This window comes from Neofelis nebulosa, chromosome 11 (assembly GCF_028018385.1).
Source record: "Neofelis nebulosa isolate mNeoNeb1 chromosome 11, mNeoNeb1.pri, whole genome shotgun sequence".
Lineage (NCBI taxonomy): Eukaryota > Metazoa > Chordata > Mammalia > Carnivora > Felidae > Neofelis > Neofelis nebulosa.
Window position 1 is genome coordinate 94,535,678 of NC_080792.1, and position 14,105 is coordinate 94,549,782.

The 14,105-nt window shown below is 56.7% G+C and overlaps 1 protein-coding gene across 2 annotated transcripts in view; it reads left to right on the forward strand.

Annotated features, from left to right (window-relative positions):
* SFSWAP (splicing factor SWAP) overlaps positions 1 to 14,105 on the forward strand; it is a 70,447-nt gene that overhangs the window by 23,274 nt on the left and 33,068 nt on the right. For both annotated transcript variants that reach the window (XM_058691530.1, XM_058691531.1), the window contains exons 8-11: positions 7,845 to 8,082; positions 9,250 to 9,381; positions 10,364 to 10,457; positions 11,375 to 11,546. In XM_058691530.1, coding sequence (XP_058547513.1) covers positions 7,845 to 8,082; positions 9,250 to 9,381; positions 10,364 to 10,457; positions 11,375 to 11,546 — 636 coding nt within the window. The remainder of the gene's footprint in view (positions 1 to 7,844; positions 8,083 to 9,249; positions 9,382 to 10,363; positions 10,458 to 11,374; positions 11,547 to 14,105) is intronic.

The following is a 14,105-nucleotide window of genomic DNA, read 5'->3' on the forward strand; positions in this document are numbered from 1 at the left end:
ACTCGTGTCCCGCCTTCTCTGAGCCCCTTTGTCCTCCCTTCCAAGTGCAGCCTTCTCTGGAAAACCCACTCTCTGCTCTCCTGTGGATCCTGAAGCTTCCCCAGAGCAGGTGTCCTTCCGCAGTCAGGGACTCCCAGGGCGGAGCCGCCCCTGCAGGCCCTCCCTGCCAGCACCGCCACCCTGCGGCTCGGGCTGCATGCTTGAACCACTCCCCGTCTTCACCCGGAACTCTCAGGAATCTGTTTTTATGTCACAGGCCTCCAGAACCCGATACGGGATTAAGAACTCAAAACTTTTTACGTGGGGGTCATTGATGCCGACTTTAAGCAATGGTTGGAGACAGGCCTTTCGAGGTTTCATCTGCCAGAAAGAGAGCATTGGCTTTTAAACACTGGCCTCACGTTCCTGAGTCACATGTTCCTGTGTGTAAAATCGATTGGTTCAGGTGCTTCTCCAGCTTTACACACGTCACATTCTTTGTCACTGCACAAGCCATTCAGGTTTTCCTAATCTACTTTGATGACCAAGAGATAAGTCTCCTGTTGGAATTTTTTTTTTTTTTAATTTTTTTTTTCAACGTTTTTTATTTATTTTTGGGACAGAGAGAGACAGAGCATGAACGGGGGAGGGGCAGAGAGAGAGGGAGACACAGAATCGGAAACAGGCTCCAGGCTCCGAGCCATCAGCCCAGAGCCCGACGCGGGGCTTGAACTCATGGACCGCGAGATCGTGACCTGGCTGAAGTCGGACGCTCAACCGACTGCGCCACCCAGGCGCCCCTCCTGTTGGAATTTTTAACACTGGGTTGTCTGGAGGCCATCAGGGGGTAAATAGAAGATGGCTGGGATGCGTTATGCAGTAATAAGTTTGAAAATAATTCAGACACAATGCAGTGATCCAGATGCTTCCAAGTATTTGGAGAGATGGGAGGGCATAATGTTGTACTTAAACGCTGTCGAGTTATGTTGATCACCATGTTGTACCCCTGAAATTAACGTAACGTTGTGTGTCAGCTCTGCTCAGAAAACGATTGCTCTAACAACACAATTGTGGACTCGGCAATGTTGGGGTTGTTGGTGGGCTTGACTGGTTTTCCTGCCATCCAGACTTGAGTGATGGAGAGCCCACAGGTCAGTGGTCACAGGGCCCTTCCGGACTCGGGGAGGCGGCCCAAGTCTGGGAGGCGAAGCTGGAAGTCTCGGCGTGGGGTCAGCAGGCTGTCGAGCGGGTGAGTGAAACTTGAGATGGCCAGGTCGTCCTTCCGTTTCTCCACTCTGCTTCTGTCCTCGGCCTTGAAAATGCAGACAGCAGCGATAATAGCAATTACTGAATTGGGTTGTGATGCCAAGTGTTTGAACTCCTGTAACTCGACCTCTCCTGGGGTAAAGGTTTTCAGTGAAGAGAGCATGACTTTTTTTAAATTTTTTTTTAATTTTTTTAACATTTATTTATTTTTGAGACAGAGAGAGTCAGAGCATGAACGGGGGAGGGTCAGAGAGAGAGGGAGACACAGAATCCGAAACAGGCTCCAGGCTCTGAGCTGTCAGCACAGAGCCGGATGTGGGGCTTGAACTCACGGACCGCGAGATCATGACCTGAGCTGAAGTCGGACACCTAACCGACGGAGCCACCCAGGCGCCCCGAGCATAACTTTTTTAATTGTGGGCAGAAGAAAGTTCTCTAATCAAGTAACAGGCTGTGAGATTAATTCTGAGTTCGGGATCTGACTCTTTAGATACCGAAAGAGTGTTTATTAGGGTTTATTTTCAGCAGAAGAGGTAGTCGTGTAGAACTTGATAGTGAAATCATCGTGAAAGTTGTTTATCCTGACACTGCTCTGTCAGCTGGGTAAGCACATGAGAGGGCAGGGGAGGGGCGGCTCAGGCGGTGCTGTGTGTGATGCGCAGGTCCCCAGGGCATTGCGCGCATCTGCTGCCTGGTGGCTTCCCCCAAAGTCTAGCTTGAATAGAGATCAAGGAACCTGCCTTGTGATTCAGAAAATTGTCTACAGTATTGTATGTTCTGTGCATAGTGTTACAGGGTGGGGCCTTTACTGGGTCGCTGCGGACCTAAGTCAGAGATCAGACCCCACGAGTGTTTCGGCACGTGCGTACCATCCTGTCCACAGGGTCCACCCGTGTCTCAGAAATCCCTGAACGTGTGGTCACAGAATGGCAGGGAACACGGCGTACCCAAATAGTGGGAATAAGGGCAGGCTTTACTCCTGTAACTTTTGTATGTGTTTGAAAATACTTTCAAGGTTGTCAGCCACCGAGGTTGTAAGAGCATTTCTAAACAGCTCTCCAGAAAAGTTTGACTTTTGAAAAACCTAAATTCCAGCTTGTGGAGGGAAGGGAGGTGTTTTAGCTGGAAACTGCCAGGCGTGCGACCCCGTCCGGGTCTAGGTGCACTGCAGGCTGCATGTAGACCCGGCCGCTGCCTGTGTGTGTGACCATGAACCCGGCCATTGTGTGTGTGTGTGTGTGTGTGTGTGTGTGTGTGTGTGTGTGTGTCCATGAGCTGAGAGCGAGCTTCGCCACCCATCTTCACAGCCCGCTGCTAGGAACACTGACTTAGAACCCCAGCTAAGTGAAGTGCCCTCCTTCACGGAAAGAATGTCATTTTTCCCATTTGTAGACCTGTACTACCCCCTAAAAAGCCGCTCAGTTATTTCTATTAAAACTTGAATTTCATCAGTTAAAAACCGTGTGGGAATTTGTTTTTTCTCTTTTTCCAAGTGTCTATATACTCAGTGTCACGTAAGTACTCAGCTATATACTCTGAGTATCTGCTTTCGCCTCGTGGTCCACAAAAGGTAGTATATTTACTGTCTGGCTGTGAGCGTTTGCCAGCCCCTGCTCTATCCCAGAATCAGAGACTGTGCTGGAATATAAATGTTCTCATTTTACGGACTTCTTTTTATCCGATGGCCCTACAGACTGCAGGTGCCTGCACGACGTGCTCTCTGGTCTGCCGGGGGTCGTGCTGGTGGCCTGCGTTTGGGCGGCGTTGACAGCCGTGTTTCTGGAGCCCTCCGCCCCTGCTCTGGTCTGGAGTGGCCGCGTTCTCGGCCTGCAGCCCTCTGTTCCCTGACTTTTTGTTGCTTTCCTGTGTTAGTGCCTGGGGTTTCCCCTGCTCGATCGGTTGGTTTACTCCCGTGCTTTGTTGCAGCTTGTGCTCTCGTCGGGTACACGGGGACGCACATTCTTTTAGTTCTCGAATGTCTGAACATGCCCTCGTGCTGCTCCCGTGGTGGGAGGTAGTCCGGACAGGCACAGAACGGTGGGTTGAGTCCTGTCGCTCGGGCCTTAGGTTTGGGCCCGCCTGTCGCCTAGTAGCCCTGGCTGCTGCAGGGTGCCCTCACACCCTCCCAGTCCTCATCCTCCCGCACGTAACTTGGACAGTCGCCGAGCAGATCGGCACTGTGGTCGTGCCACGCCGGGAATAGCGGTGAGTGAGGTTCCTCGGGTCGTGGGGGATCATGGAGACCACGAGGTCACCGTGCCAGAGGCATGGTCAGGGAGGAAGTCCAGCTGGGGGACGGAGAGGGGAGGGGGGTCGTGGTATGTGACACAGGGGACTTGGCGGGGGGTGGGGGGGCAGCCGTGTCTGGTCCAGGCAGGGCTCCCGGAACTTTTGAGCAGGCGCTGGGAGGAGTCGTGCAGTGTGCCGCCCCACCAGGAGGCACTGCCGCTCCCTGGGGGTGCGGGGGGGGGGGGGGGCAGGCAGGGATCCCAGTCTGTACTCCCTGGTGTGAACCACTCACGAGGTGGCCCGGTGGGGTGTGCAATTAATGTGCAAGTTCCACTCGGAGCTGGAGATGGGAATTCTGGAATCCTCAAACACAAGCGGGTCTTAAAGCCCTTGAACTCACGAGGAGGGTCCCAGGGGTGCACAGCCAGGGCCATCCACAGGCCCAGTGGAGGCAGCCGGGGGGCACGGCTGCTGACCTGGGCCTGGACAGGTGAGGCACTGAGGTGCAGACCGGGGGGCCCTCCTCACAGCTGCCGTTCACACACCCTGGAGGGTCACGCTCTGGCATCCTGACGTCTTGTGTCTTGTGTGAGTAAAATAGATTGTTGTTGTTTTTTTCTTTTTAAGAATAAACTCTTTTCTCCGTGGCACTCAGGAAAGCCATTTTCATTCTTAACGCGTTCACATGGGGTTTGTCTCCCCTGAACTGGCTCTCACGCGGAAGGGATTGCTCACCGGCCCTGTGTTCGAGAGCCCTTCCAACGCTGGGAGCTAAATCTATATGAGATTAAGGTCACATAAAAGATCAGCAAGGTGGCCCTGGTTTTTGCAGGCCGGTTGAACAGAAGGGCTTTGGAAGGTAGGTAGACGTGTCTGTGTGACCGTGCATCACATAGCTCTGTCCGTTCGTGAGCACATGCGATTCCAGGAAGGAAGCGCGCCAGAATGCACCTTATGCTTCCTAGCAGCTGGATTTTCTTCATACAGCTATGCCGGCCCTCAGCAAATGTAGGTGCTCCTTGAAACTTCTTGCTTGGGTTCATTTGGAGCAGGCATTTGTGGTTCTCGTGCTAATAATGCCATCGCATTTAACTTTCTGCAAAACCCACTCGCTTCTTGGAAATTCAACCTAGAATCCGGAGAACAGCAAGCCTGATAAGGTGTAACACGAGAGTGTGGTGGGGTCCCTTTGGGAGTCTGGGACGTGACGATGGCTTCAGGGAACATGGTCTTGGGGCACCAGACCTCTGTCCTGTCTGGGGTCCAGTCCAGCAGTGAGAATCTCAGGGGGCGGGGGGAGGCTGTGTACAAAACACACGCGCTCTGATGATCATTTCAAAGGGTCTTTGGCTTTGAGCGCACGTCTCAGAACCTGTGTAATAGGGTAAGTCAGTGTGCCTGCATATCTGAGCTCCAGGCTGCCTTGGAAGGCTCGTGGGGCCTGCTGTGTGCTGGGGGTGCACCGTGTGCTGGGAGTGTGCGAGCTCCTGGAAGCCAGCCGTGCCCCGACACTGCTGGTGCAGAGAATTGCCCCTGGGAGCATGGTCCCACAGGAGGGCAGAGCAGGGGCCTCTGAGTCGGCCTGGGGCAGGGGAGGTGCTGGGGGTCGGACCGTGGGGGCTGGGGCAGGGTGCGGGGCGGGGGGGGGGGGGGGGGGTGTCACGCAGGAGACGCTGCGTGGATGTGCCGGCGTCAGAAGTGAGGGAGGGAGGCGCTGCTCGGCAGTGGGGTCCAGAGGTGCCGTGACGGGCGGGGCGTGGGGATCAGACGGCGGTCCGCCGCTACCATCACACCCCAGCACCACTGTTGGGGGCAGAAGGCAGAAAGGACCCTCCCCTGGAAGCCCTTCACCCCCGACAGCCCTCGAAGCGAGGGTCCAGCTGAAAGGGGAGCTCTTAAACCCAGCGTGGCGCTCGCCGCGCCCCAGTCAGCCACCACACAGCAGCGTCTCGTCGCTGTCAGCATATTTGTAGATAAATGGAGGTTGTGAGAGTGTTCACTGTGTGCGGTGTGACCGCAGGGGAGCCTCGCCGCACATGTGTCGGGGTGTGGACAAGGGCTGCCCCTGCGGGTCTGCTGGGGACGCCGGCTCGGCACCTCTCCTCCTCAGTGCGACCCCGTGCTGGGGGCCCCAGCATTCAGGTTCGGGCGTGCCGTTCTGTTTTTGGACCCGGAGGCTCAGCCGTGCACGCGTACTTCCCGCTCTGCCTTCACCGGTGTCTTCTGGGGACGCACGCCCGAGTGAATCGCCGTCTTGCCAGGAACGCTGTTTTCAACACGTTGTTTCAGTGTAACGTGACGGAGGTTCGGGAAAGTCACGTGCACGGTTAGTCTGCGTGTTCGTACTTTGAGGGACGGTGCTCAGTTCCAAGAACTGTTGATTTTCTCTGTTACGTAAAGGACGTGTTATGTCGACCTCGCAGGACGTGCACCCTTAGCTGAAGCTCGTCAGCTGTTCGGTTCTTACCCGTTCACGTGGCTCACTGCTTGTGGCTGCGGTTGAAAACCTGCGGGCGCCTTGGGGGGCTCAGTCGGTGGAGCATCTGAAGTTCAGGTCATGATCTCGCAGTTGGCAAGTTCGAGCCCCACTTCAGATCCCGTGTCCCCCTGTCTCTGCCCCTCTCTTTCTGTCTTAAAAATAAATGTTAAAATTTTTAAAAATTCTAATTAAAAATAAAACCTACTTCGGCTCGTTTTCAGGCAGGAGGCTGACTGTCCAGGGCAGGAGTGGAGTGTGTTCCTTCTGCTGAGATGTGACTCTTCGCACTAGGGAGGAACAGGAGTCCCTTCCCCTCCCCAGACATCGGGCTGCACGTGGGGCGTTCTCTGAGGGAGGTCGGGGTTATTCTCTGTCCTCGCTGGAGCCACATCATCCCCTCCGCAGGTGGCTCTGGAGGCTGAGAAGAAGGTCCCCGATGGCTGGCTGAAGCAGGAGGCGGGGGGGGGGGGGGGGGGGCGGGGGGGGGGTGTGTGGCTCCGTTCCTGCAGGGACGATGTTATATCTGGCGGAGGTGCAGGCTGGTTAGGAAAAGCTTCCATCAGAACCGCTGCATCCGTTTGTCCTGTAAGCGCTTTTCCCGCCGCCGCCCGCCTCGGCCCCTGCCCGCAGTGAGCAGTCTCGGATCGCCCGCCTCCTTCAGAGACATGACCCCGTGTTCCGTGCGGAGATCACGTGGTCAGGATATGGGACCGCGCCTCTTTCTGGGAAAATTCGGAGTGTCCTCGTGCATGTGGAGCGGCGGGTGGTGTGACATCGAGAGGGAGGGACGCGCTGGGAGCCGCGCATGCATGTTCACGAAGCGCGAGGGTCGTCTGCAGTGGCTGAGCCCACAGCACATGGGGCTGCATGTGACTCCAGCCAGGGACAGGAGGCCGGCTGCTGCAGGGACGCCTCGGGCTGCTGGCCCGAGTGGAGGGGCGCGCAGTGCCGGACGCTTGATAAATGTGCTTGGTTTAAAGCGAATTAGTTGAAAATCAAAGTAAAAGTCTGTAGTTGGAAAGATCTTGTCACCATCCTCCAAGGAAAAGGAAATTAAATCTCTGTGTAGTGAGAACCATTCGCTTATCCCAACAGGATTAGAAGTGATTCTTAATTGGATCATTGAATCGTTGTTTTTTAAGTTTACTTAGTTATCTTGAGAGAGAGAGAACATGCGGGGGAGGAACAGAGAGAGAAGGAGGGAGAATCCTAAGCAGGCTCCACGCTGTCAGTGCAGAGCCGAACTCGTGAACCGTGAGAGCATGACTTGAGCCGAAATCAAGAATCGGTCGCTTAACCGACTGAGCCACCCAGGTGCCCCAAAGATCGTTAAATTTTCTGTGATTTCGATAGATTTGAATGTTTTTCAAAAAAAAAAAAAAAAAAACGATGAATAAACTTACAGGACTTTTCACTATTGAAACCGGTATTTGCTTACATCCCCAACTTGCTAGGAAGCTGTTGTAGGTCACCCGGTGACAGCAGAGCCGGGCACCTGTGTCCCTCGGGCTGTGGTAAATTCGCTACAGCGCACCGTGGCGGGGTGGGCGGGGCTGTCTGGCGACCGAGCGCAAGCAGCTTTACAGACGCCCCTCAGGACGAGGGATGCGTGGTGCCCTGAGAATAACTGGGAAAGGAGTGGGTCACTGAGGCCGGCCTCCTGGGGGAGGTCTGCCGGGGGTCCCGCGAGCGGAGGTCGCCAGCTGCTGCAGAGGGGACGTCTCGTGGGCTCGGTCACCGCCCCTTCCCTGTAGTCCCCAGGTGTGTGTCTGCACGTTGCCCGGTCCTTCCAAATCACGTGTCCCGGGGGCGGCCTCTCTTACATCAGAGAGCACAGAAAACGGCGTGGGAGCGGACGAACAGGAGTGACCTTGCACCTGTGTTTTCACAGCGACAGTGGCCGCCATGTATTACAGCTACTACGTGCTGCCGGATGGCACCTACTGCCTGGCTCCTCCCCCGCCCGGGGTCGACGTGGCCACCTACTACGGCGCCCTGCCCGCCGGCGTGGCCGTGCCCAGCTCCGCCGGAGTGACGGCCGCGGCCCCGCCGCCCCCCGGGACCACGCCCCCGCCCCCCCCAAGCACAGCAGAGTCGAGCAGCGGGGTGACCTCCACCATCACCACAAGGTACGCCCACTTCTGCCCCTCGCCTGGCACTTCCGCGTTCGTGGTTTGGGGTTTTTCATCGGGGTTTGTGGAAGATCTCAGGGTCCAGGTCCCCGGTTACAGAGTTGATGGCATAACAGAAATTGTCATGTCGTAAACACTGAGAAAATTGATTCCTGGTCAGCACCCCGCATCACCCCGACCTTCGTATCCTTAGCGCCCCTCAACCCTCGTAATCCCCCGTCCTCGGCACCCCACGCTGCCCCAGCCCCTGTGTCCGGTCTTTCTGATGTGCTGACATCTCAGCTGGGCGGTACTAGGGAAGGAAGACCAGTGCAAAGCAAAGCTGCAGTTGTCAGCAAGAAACAGGCTTTTGTAAGAGTTAACGCAAGTGACTCCCACAAGCCATAGGCAGATGGGGTTCTGGCTGTCAGACCATCGAACCGCTGACCTAAAGTGACAGTGGGCAACGGGGCAGCGTCCAGGTGTCTGCAGAGTGAGCAGGTGCTTTGTTGGGGGCACCGGGTGCCTGTGCTGGAAGTCGACAGAAACTTGGATGTTTCTGCAAAATGACCTGCCTTCTGACTGTGCTAGGAAAGGGGGCGTGAAATGAGAATGTGGGGCTGCACTGCCCACGTTCTCTTTTTAGCTTGAAAAAAAGTCAACACGTGATTTACTCTCGGCTGCCTCTAAGAATTAGCTCGTGGGGTGCCTGGGTGGCTCAGTCACTTAAGCATCCAACTCTCCGTTTCAGCTCAAGTCGTGATGCCAGGGTCATGGGATGGAGACACGCATCGGGCTCTGTGCTGAGTGTGGAGCCTGCTGGGATTCTCTGTCCCTCTCTCTCTGCGCCCCCCCAACCCCAATACAATTTAAAAAAAAAAGAATTAGCTCCTAATTGGAGGGAAATGTTAGGGGTGAACTTGTTTTCATGATTTAAAGTCTTAATTTCCATAAAACCGCCATTTTTACCGACTGGCAATGATATTTTGGTCTCTGTTTTAAACCAGAGGACTTTGGTTAGTTTTTGCGTTTGAGGTCACGCTCAGAGCCGCCCCATGTGTGTGTCACTCACTGCATGTGGGTGCGGCCCGGGACGCTGCGAGCCCTCGGCAGCGCTCTGCGCCGGTGCACCTGCCGGCGGTCTCAGGAGGCCCCCGCACCGTGTGACGCGGCTCTTCTCCGCAGTGCACTTGCTCCCGTGGCGGCCATCATCCCCCCGCCCCCCGACATTCAGCCTGTGATCGACAAGCTGGCGGAGTACGTGGCTCGGAACGGCCTTAAGTTCGAGACCAGCGTTCGTGCTAAGAATGACCAAAGGTGAGGGGAGGAGTGGCGTGTGGTGGACGGACACGGGTGCTCTTAGCTTGTCGTCACTTAGCTTGTCAGTCTAGCTGTGTTCTCTCTTCACCACGGTTAATCCTACGTGTTTACGTAAATACGTCTTACAACCACCTGGCTGAATTACCTGCAGTTGGGTGGGGGGGGGCTCGTTTGTCTTGTTTTGTTCTTTAAGGAGGAATGTCGAAGGACCCGAAACGGAGCTGGCGCCCATGCTTTTCAAAACTCTGCCATTTGGGGCACCCGGGGGCTCAGTCGGTTGAGCGCCCGACTCTTGATCACGATCTCATGGTTCACGGGTTCGAGCCCTACATCGGGCTCTGCGCTTGGCACGGAGGCTGCTTGGGATTCTCTGATCTCCCCCTTTCTATGCCTGTCTCCTGATCACACCCTCACTCTTTCTCTCTCTAAAACGAAGCATGTGCCACTCCGCGGGGAGGGAGGGTGAGGCGGGTGATGGGAATGAAGGATTGAGCGCCGGGCAACGCACAGAGGTGTTGTCACTACACTGTGCTCGGGAAACTGCTATGACTCTGCGTGTGAATTAGGTGAAATGAAAATAAAAACTGAAAAAACGTGTGCGCCGGGTAAAAGAAAAAATACAAGTTAAAAAAAGGCGTGTGTTTGTAAACCAAAACCGAAGAAGCAGAAAACAAAAGAATCCGCCACGTGATGAAATCCCGTTCCATGCCTCGGGTGTGAACCATCCAGCGTGAGTGGCGGTTACAACGTTATAGCACGAGCGTAGGCGAGCCCCGTGCCCTCCCTACGCCTCGTCTCCCTTGTCCACGAGGTGGGGAGGGTACGGCCATTGCCTCTGCCGAGGCGGTACCTGGCTTGAGTGGGTCGCTGGAGGGTGTGCGGGGGGCGGCGTCTGCCGGCGGCGAGCAGGCAGGAGGAACCCTGGCGCCGGCTGGGGCGCGTGCCCGCACGAGTGACTCACCACCCTCTCCGCTCCTAGGTTTGAGTTCCTGCAGCCCTGGCACCAGTATAACGCCTATTACGAGTTCAAGAAGCAGTTCTTCCTCCAGAAGGAAGGGGGCGACAGTGCACAGGTGTGTGTCTGCAGGGCAGGGAGGCTCCGGGTTCTGGACGCAGCGGGGATTTTGTGCCTAGGGGCGGGATGCAGGAACGGGCTCGCTGAGCCCCTGGCGCGGACGGTCGTGCGCAGCACACGCCGTCTCTACCCTTCCCCGCCTCTCAGAGGTGAAACCGGTGTCTGGGGTCCGCAGTCATAGTTCACTGATGAGCCGCGTGTCCCGAACACAGCACCCGCGCTCTCCAAGCGTTTGATGTTCCGGTGGCTGTTACTTGTAACTGCTTTGGGTGGAAGCCACATGCCATATTTGTACAACGTCTCCTTCCGTGCATAAAACGTAGACGTGTGTGCACGGCTGACGCGGGAGCTGCGTGGTGCACTCCGGGCCGCAGACTTCGTCCTCGGGCGGCCTGCCCCCGGGCCGCGTCCCCACGTGTGACCCTCAGGCCCACCGGACGCTGCTCCTCCTGCCCTTCGAGTGCTGTCCTGTTCCACCCCCCTCGTTATGTGGCGCCCTCACGTTTCGTTCAGACCTGCTTTGGTAGGTGGCGTAGGCCTTGCTCGCTGTCCGTGGGTTTCTTCGGACTTCGCACCTGTGACCGCTCAGACTGAAGCGTATGGCTCACCTGCGGGCGGTGGGCACGGCCCCGAAAGGGTTCTCGGGCATCCGCGTCCAGAGAAAAGGCCGTGAGCATCGGCGCCCGGGCGGTGTTAGAGCTCTAAGACGCGTTCTGTGCTTCCAGAGGGAAAGCCTCACGCATACTCCCCTTTCCGTTCTGCTGTATCAGACAATGGCAGGTCTGGGTTTCCAAGAGTGTGTTCCTTAGTGCTGTGTGAGCGGTAACATGTGGTCCAGCGGAGTCTGTCGGTCTGTCCGTGACCCATCCTGGGCGGTTCCTTACCGGGCAGCTCATGGTCACGTTTATTGTCTAGGCTGTGTCAGCACCAGAAGAGGCCCCGGCAGAATCTGCCCCTGAAAAGCCAAGTGACGCCGGGGAGGACGGTGTGTGCGAAGAGTCGGCCGACGCAGGAGGAAGAGGAGGCCCCGGGGGGAAGAAGGAGGCGTCGTCCAGTAAGACGGTCACAGACGGGAAGCTGGTGAAAGGTACGCTGCTGCCCGTCTTGGCCTTGCGGGGTCCCTTCAAGTTCGGGAAAGGTGCCTCTGGCCGCAGGGCAGGGGAGTCACCGCTGGTGTCAGACGGTCGAAACAAAGCTTCCGTGCGCCACGGTGCTCTCCTGATTCGGGCGCGTGAGGACCTGAGCTCACGTGAGGTGTCCCTGTTGTGGCAGTTCAGTGAGAACGTTTAGCGTGTTTCAAACGATGTTTCATATCTCCTTGGACTTCTGACAGCACACTTGGGTGCACACTGTTGTACTAGTGAAATCAGTCGTCTTTATTTGTTCAGTGGCACGTCCCGAGGCCTCTACCGGGCAGGACTGCACTCGCTGCATTTGGTTGCCTTTTGTGTTCTTGGAGTTCTTCATCTAGCAGGACAGATGTGCATGGAAGGAAGCCAGTAGAATAAAAAGCGGGGAAAAGCTGACACAGGCACGTTAGCCAAGAAGTGAGCGGTCAAGTGTGTGACGATGCGTTGATTCCCGCCGTGTGGAGACGAGGAAGCCTGTGGGGAGGAGGCGTGCACGCCGGTGTTGATGGTATAACGGTGGTCCCGAGACCAGGCTGCCGTCCCCGGTGGAGGCTGTGCAGGCGGGGCTTGGAGTGGCGGGTGGGTCCCGGGGAACAGCCTGGAAGGTGTCCATGGCCAGCTCGTGGGCTCCCAGGGTCCAGATCAGAGGAGCAGCTGCATCCAGTTGGGTAACTTCGTGAGGACACTGGGCACAGGACCGCCTGAGGGTGTTGGTGGGACTGCTGGTCAGTCACAGAGCTGCAGGAAGGGGAGTGGGAGAGGGAGAGGGAGTGGGAGAGGGCCCCACGAGCCCACTCCCTCCCAGAGGCGGAGGCCAGGCAGGTGCAGGGTTGAGGAGGGCGGCAGAGCCCGGGGGAAGGCCTGTGCTTTGCCTTGAGGGGCCTCGTGGCACAGGATGGTGATCCAGACTAACCAGACCGGCCCCGATGGGTGACAGCGGGGAAAGTCGCCAGACCGGACACGCACACGGGTCTTTGAGCCTCTTGTTCCAGGACTTACCTGAGCGCTCGTGTTCAGTCCCTCACCCTTCCCGGCCGCCTTCAGACGCTCGTTGAAGTAACAGAGGAACGTGACGAGTAGAGAATAAAATCTGTTGTTGCTACGGAAGTGGGGGAGGCTCTTACCGTCCATGTTGCGGGACAAGGCAGCCCGCCCAGAATTTCCCACCCAGGAAAGAGAGGGACACTTCAGGACTCGGTGGCAGTGAGCCCCGGGGGAGCGCACTGTCAGGCAGAGAGGGGACAACAGGCGGCCTGCCCTTGAGCCAGGGCCACCTCCACACCCCCACGGTCGTGTGGCACCCGGGGCGGCAATGTCCCGCTTCCCTCCCACCCGCTGCCCCAGGCCGTCGGCTCCAGACGGGCACCATGCTTTGACGGCCCTGGCTTGAACCTCAGCGCGCAGGCGCCAGGAGCCAGAGTGACTGAGCACCAGGGCCCAGTGCGGCTGGCGGTGTGACCTCCGCGTAGCCCGCTGAGGACCAGCCTCGACGTGGTAAGACAGTGAAAGCCTGAAAGTCAGACCCGACGAGAAGACAGGTTGAAAATTGTTCTCCCCCAGGCAAGAGGACGGAGGTGGCAGCAAAGCATCCACAGAGAACAGGCAGTTGTCCCCTGGGCAGGGAACAGGCCTGTTGGTGCGTCAGACCCACGTCTGCACCGCAAAAGCCAGATAATTAAGGTGTGTCTGAAATTCTGAATGAGCAGTATTCTGGATGCTATTGGGCACAGGCTTTTACAAAGTAATGAGTGAGAGTGAGGACGATGAGAATGTTTCTTCTTCTTGATTTTTTTTTTTTTTTTTTTGAAGATTTTCTTTTTAAGTAATCTTTACGCTCAGTGCAGGGCTCGAACTGCAACCCAAGATCAAGAGCCACACGCTCCACCGACTGAGCCGGCCGAGTGCCCCAGTGAGAATATTTCTTGTCAGAAAATTCTCACACGCGGTGAAAACCTCAAATAAAAACCTCATAACCTGGTGTGCTTAACAATGAAAGTGGGAGCCGGTGAGAAACCGGTAAAGACCAGTAACACGCACCTGCAGGCTTCCTGCAGAGAAAAGCGGAGGAAACGCACAACACGTAGTGCGTGAGAAAACAGTCACAGGCGTGTGCAGTACGTGGCTGCCGCGTGTAACTGCATTTGAACAAATCTGGAAATGACTGAAAAAATTCTCTGAGAAAGTGTAAATCGCTAAAATTACCTCAAGAGGCGGCAGCATGACACATGTGTGGGTCTCAGAGAACTTAGGAAGCGTTCACCGTTCAGTGGGGACCACGTTGCAAACAGGCAGCCGGCCGGACGGAGTCGAGGCCAAGCTTGTTTCCCACAAGAGGGCGTGAAACCTGCGGGACTAAAGCCACTGCCGCGCGCAGGACAAACTAAGGGGTCCGAGCAGCTTGCTAGCGGCCTGTCGGCCCCTCCCCGAGCAACAGGGACACTAATGCCTCGCCACCCAGCCAACGCAGTCAGCCGTGCGAGCAGCCGAGAGCTGTCCTTTGTCTCCGTCCGTAGGTG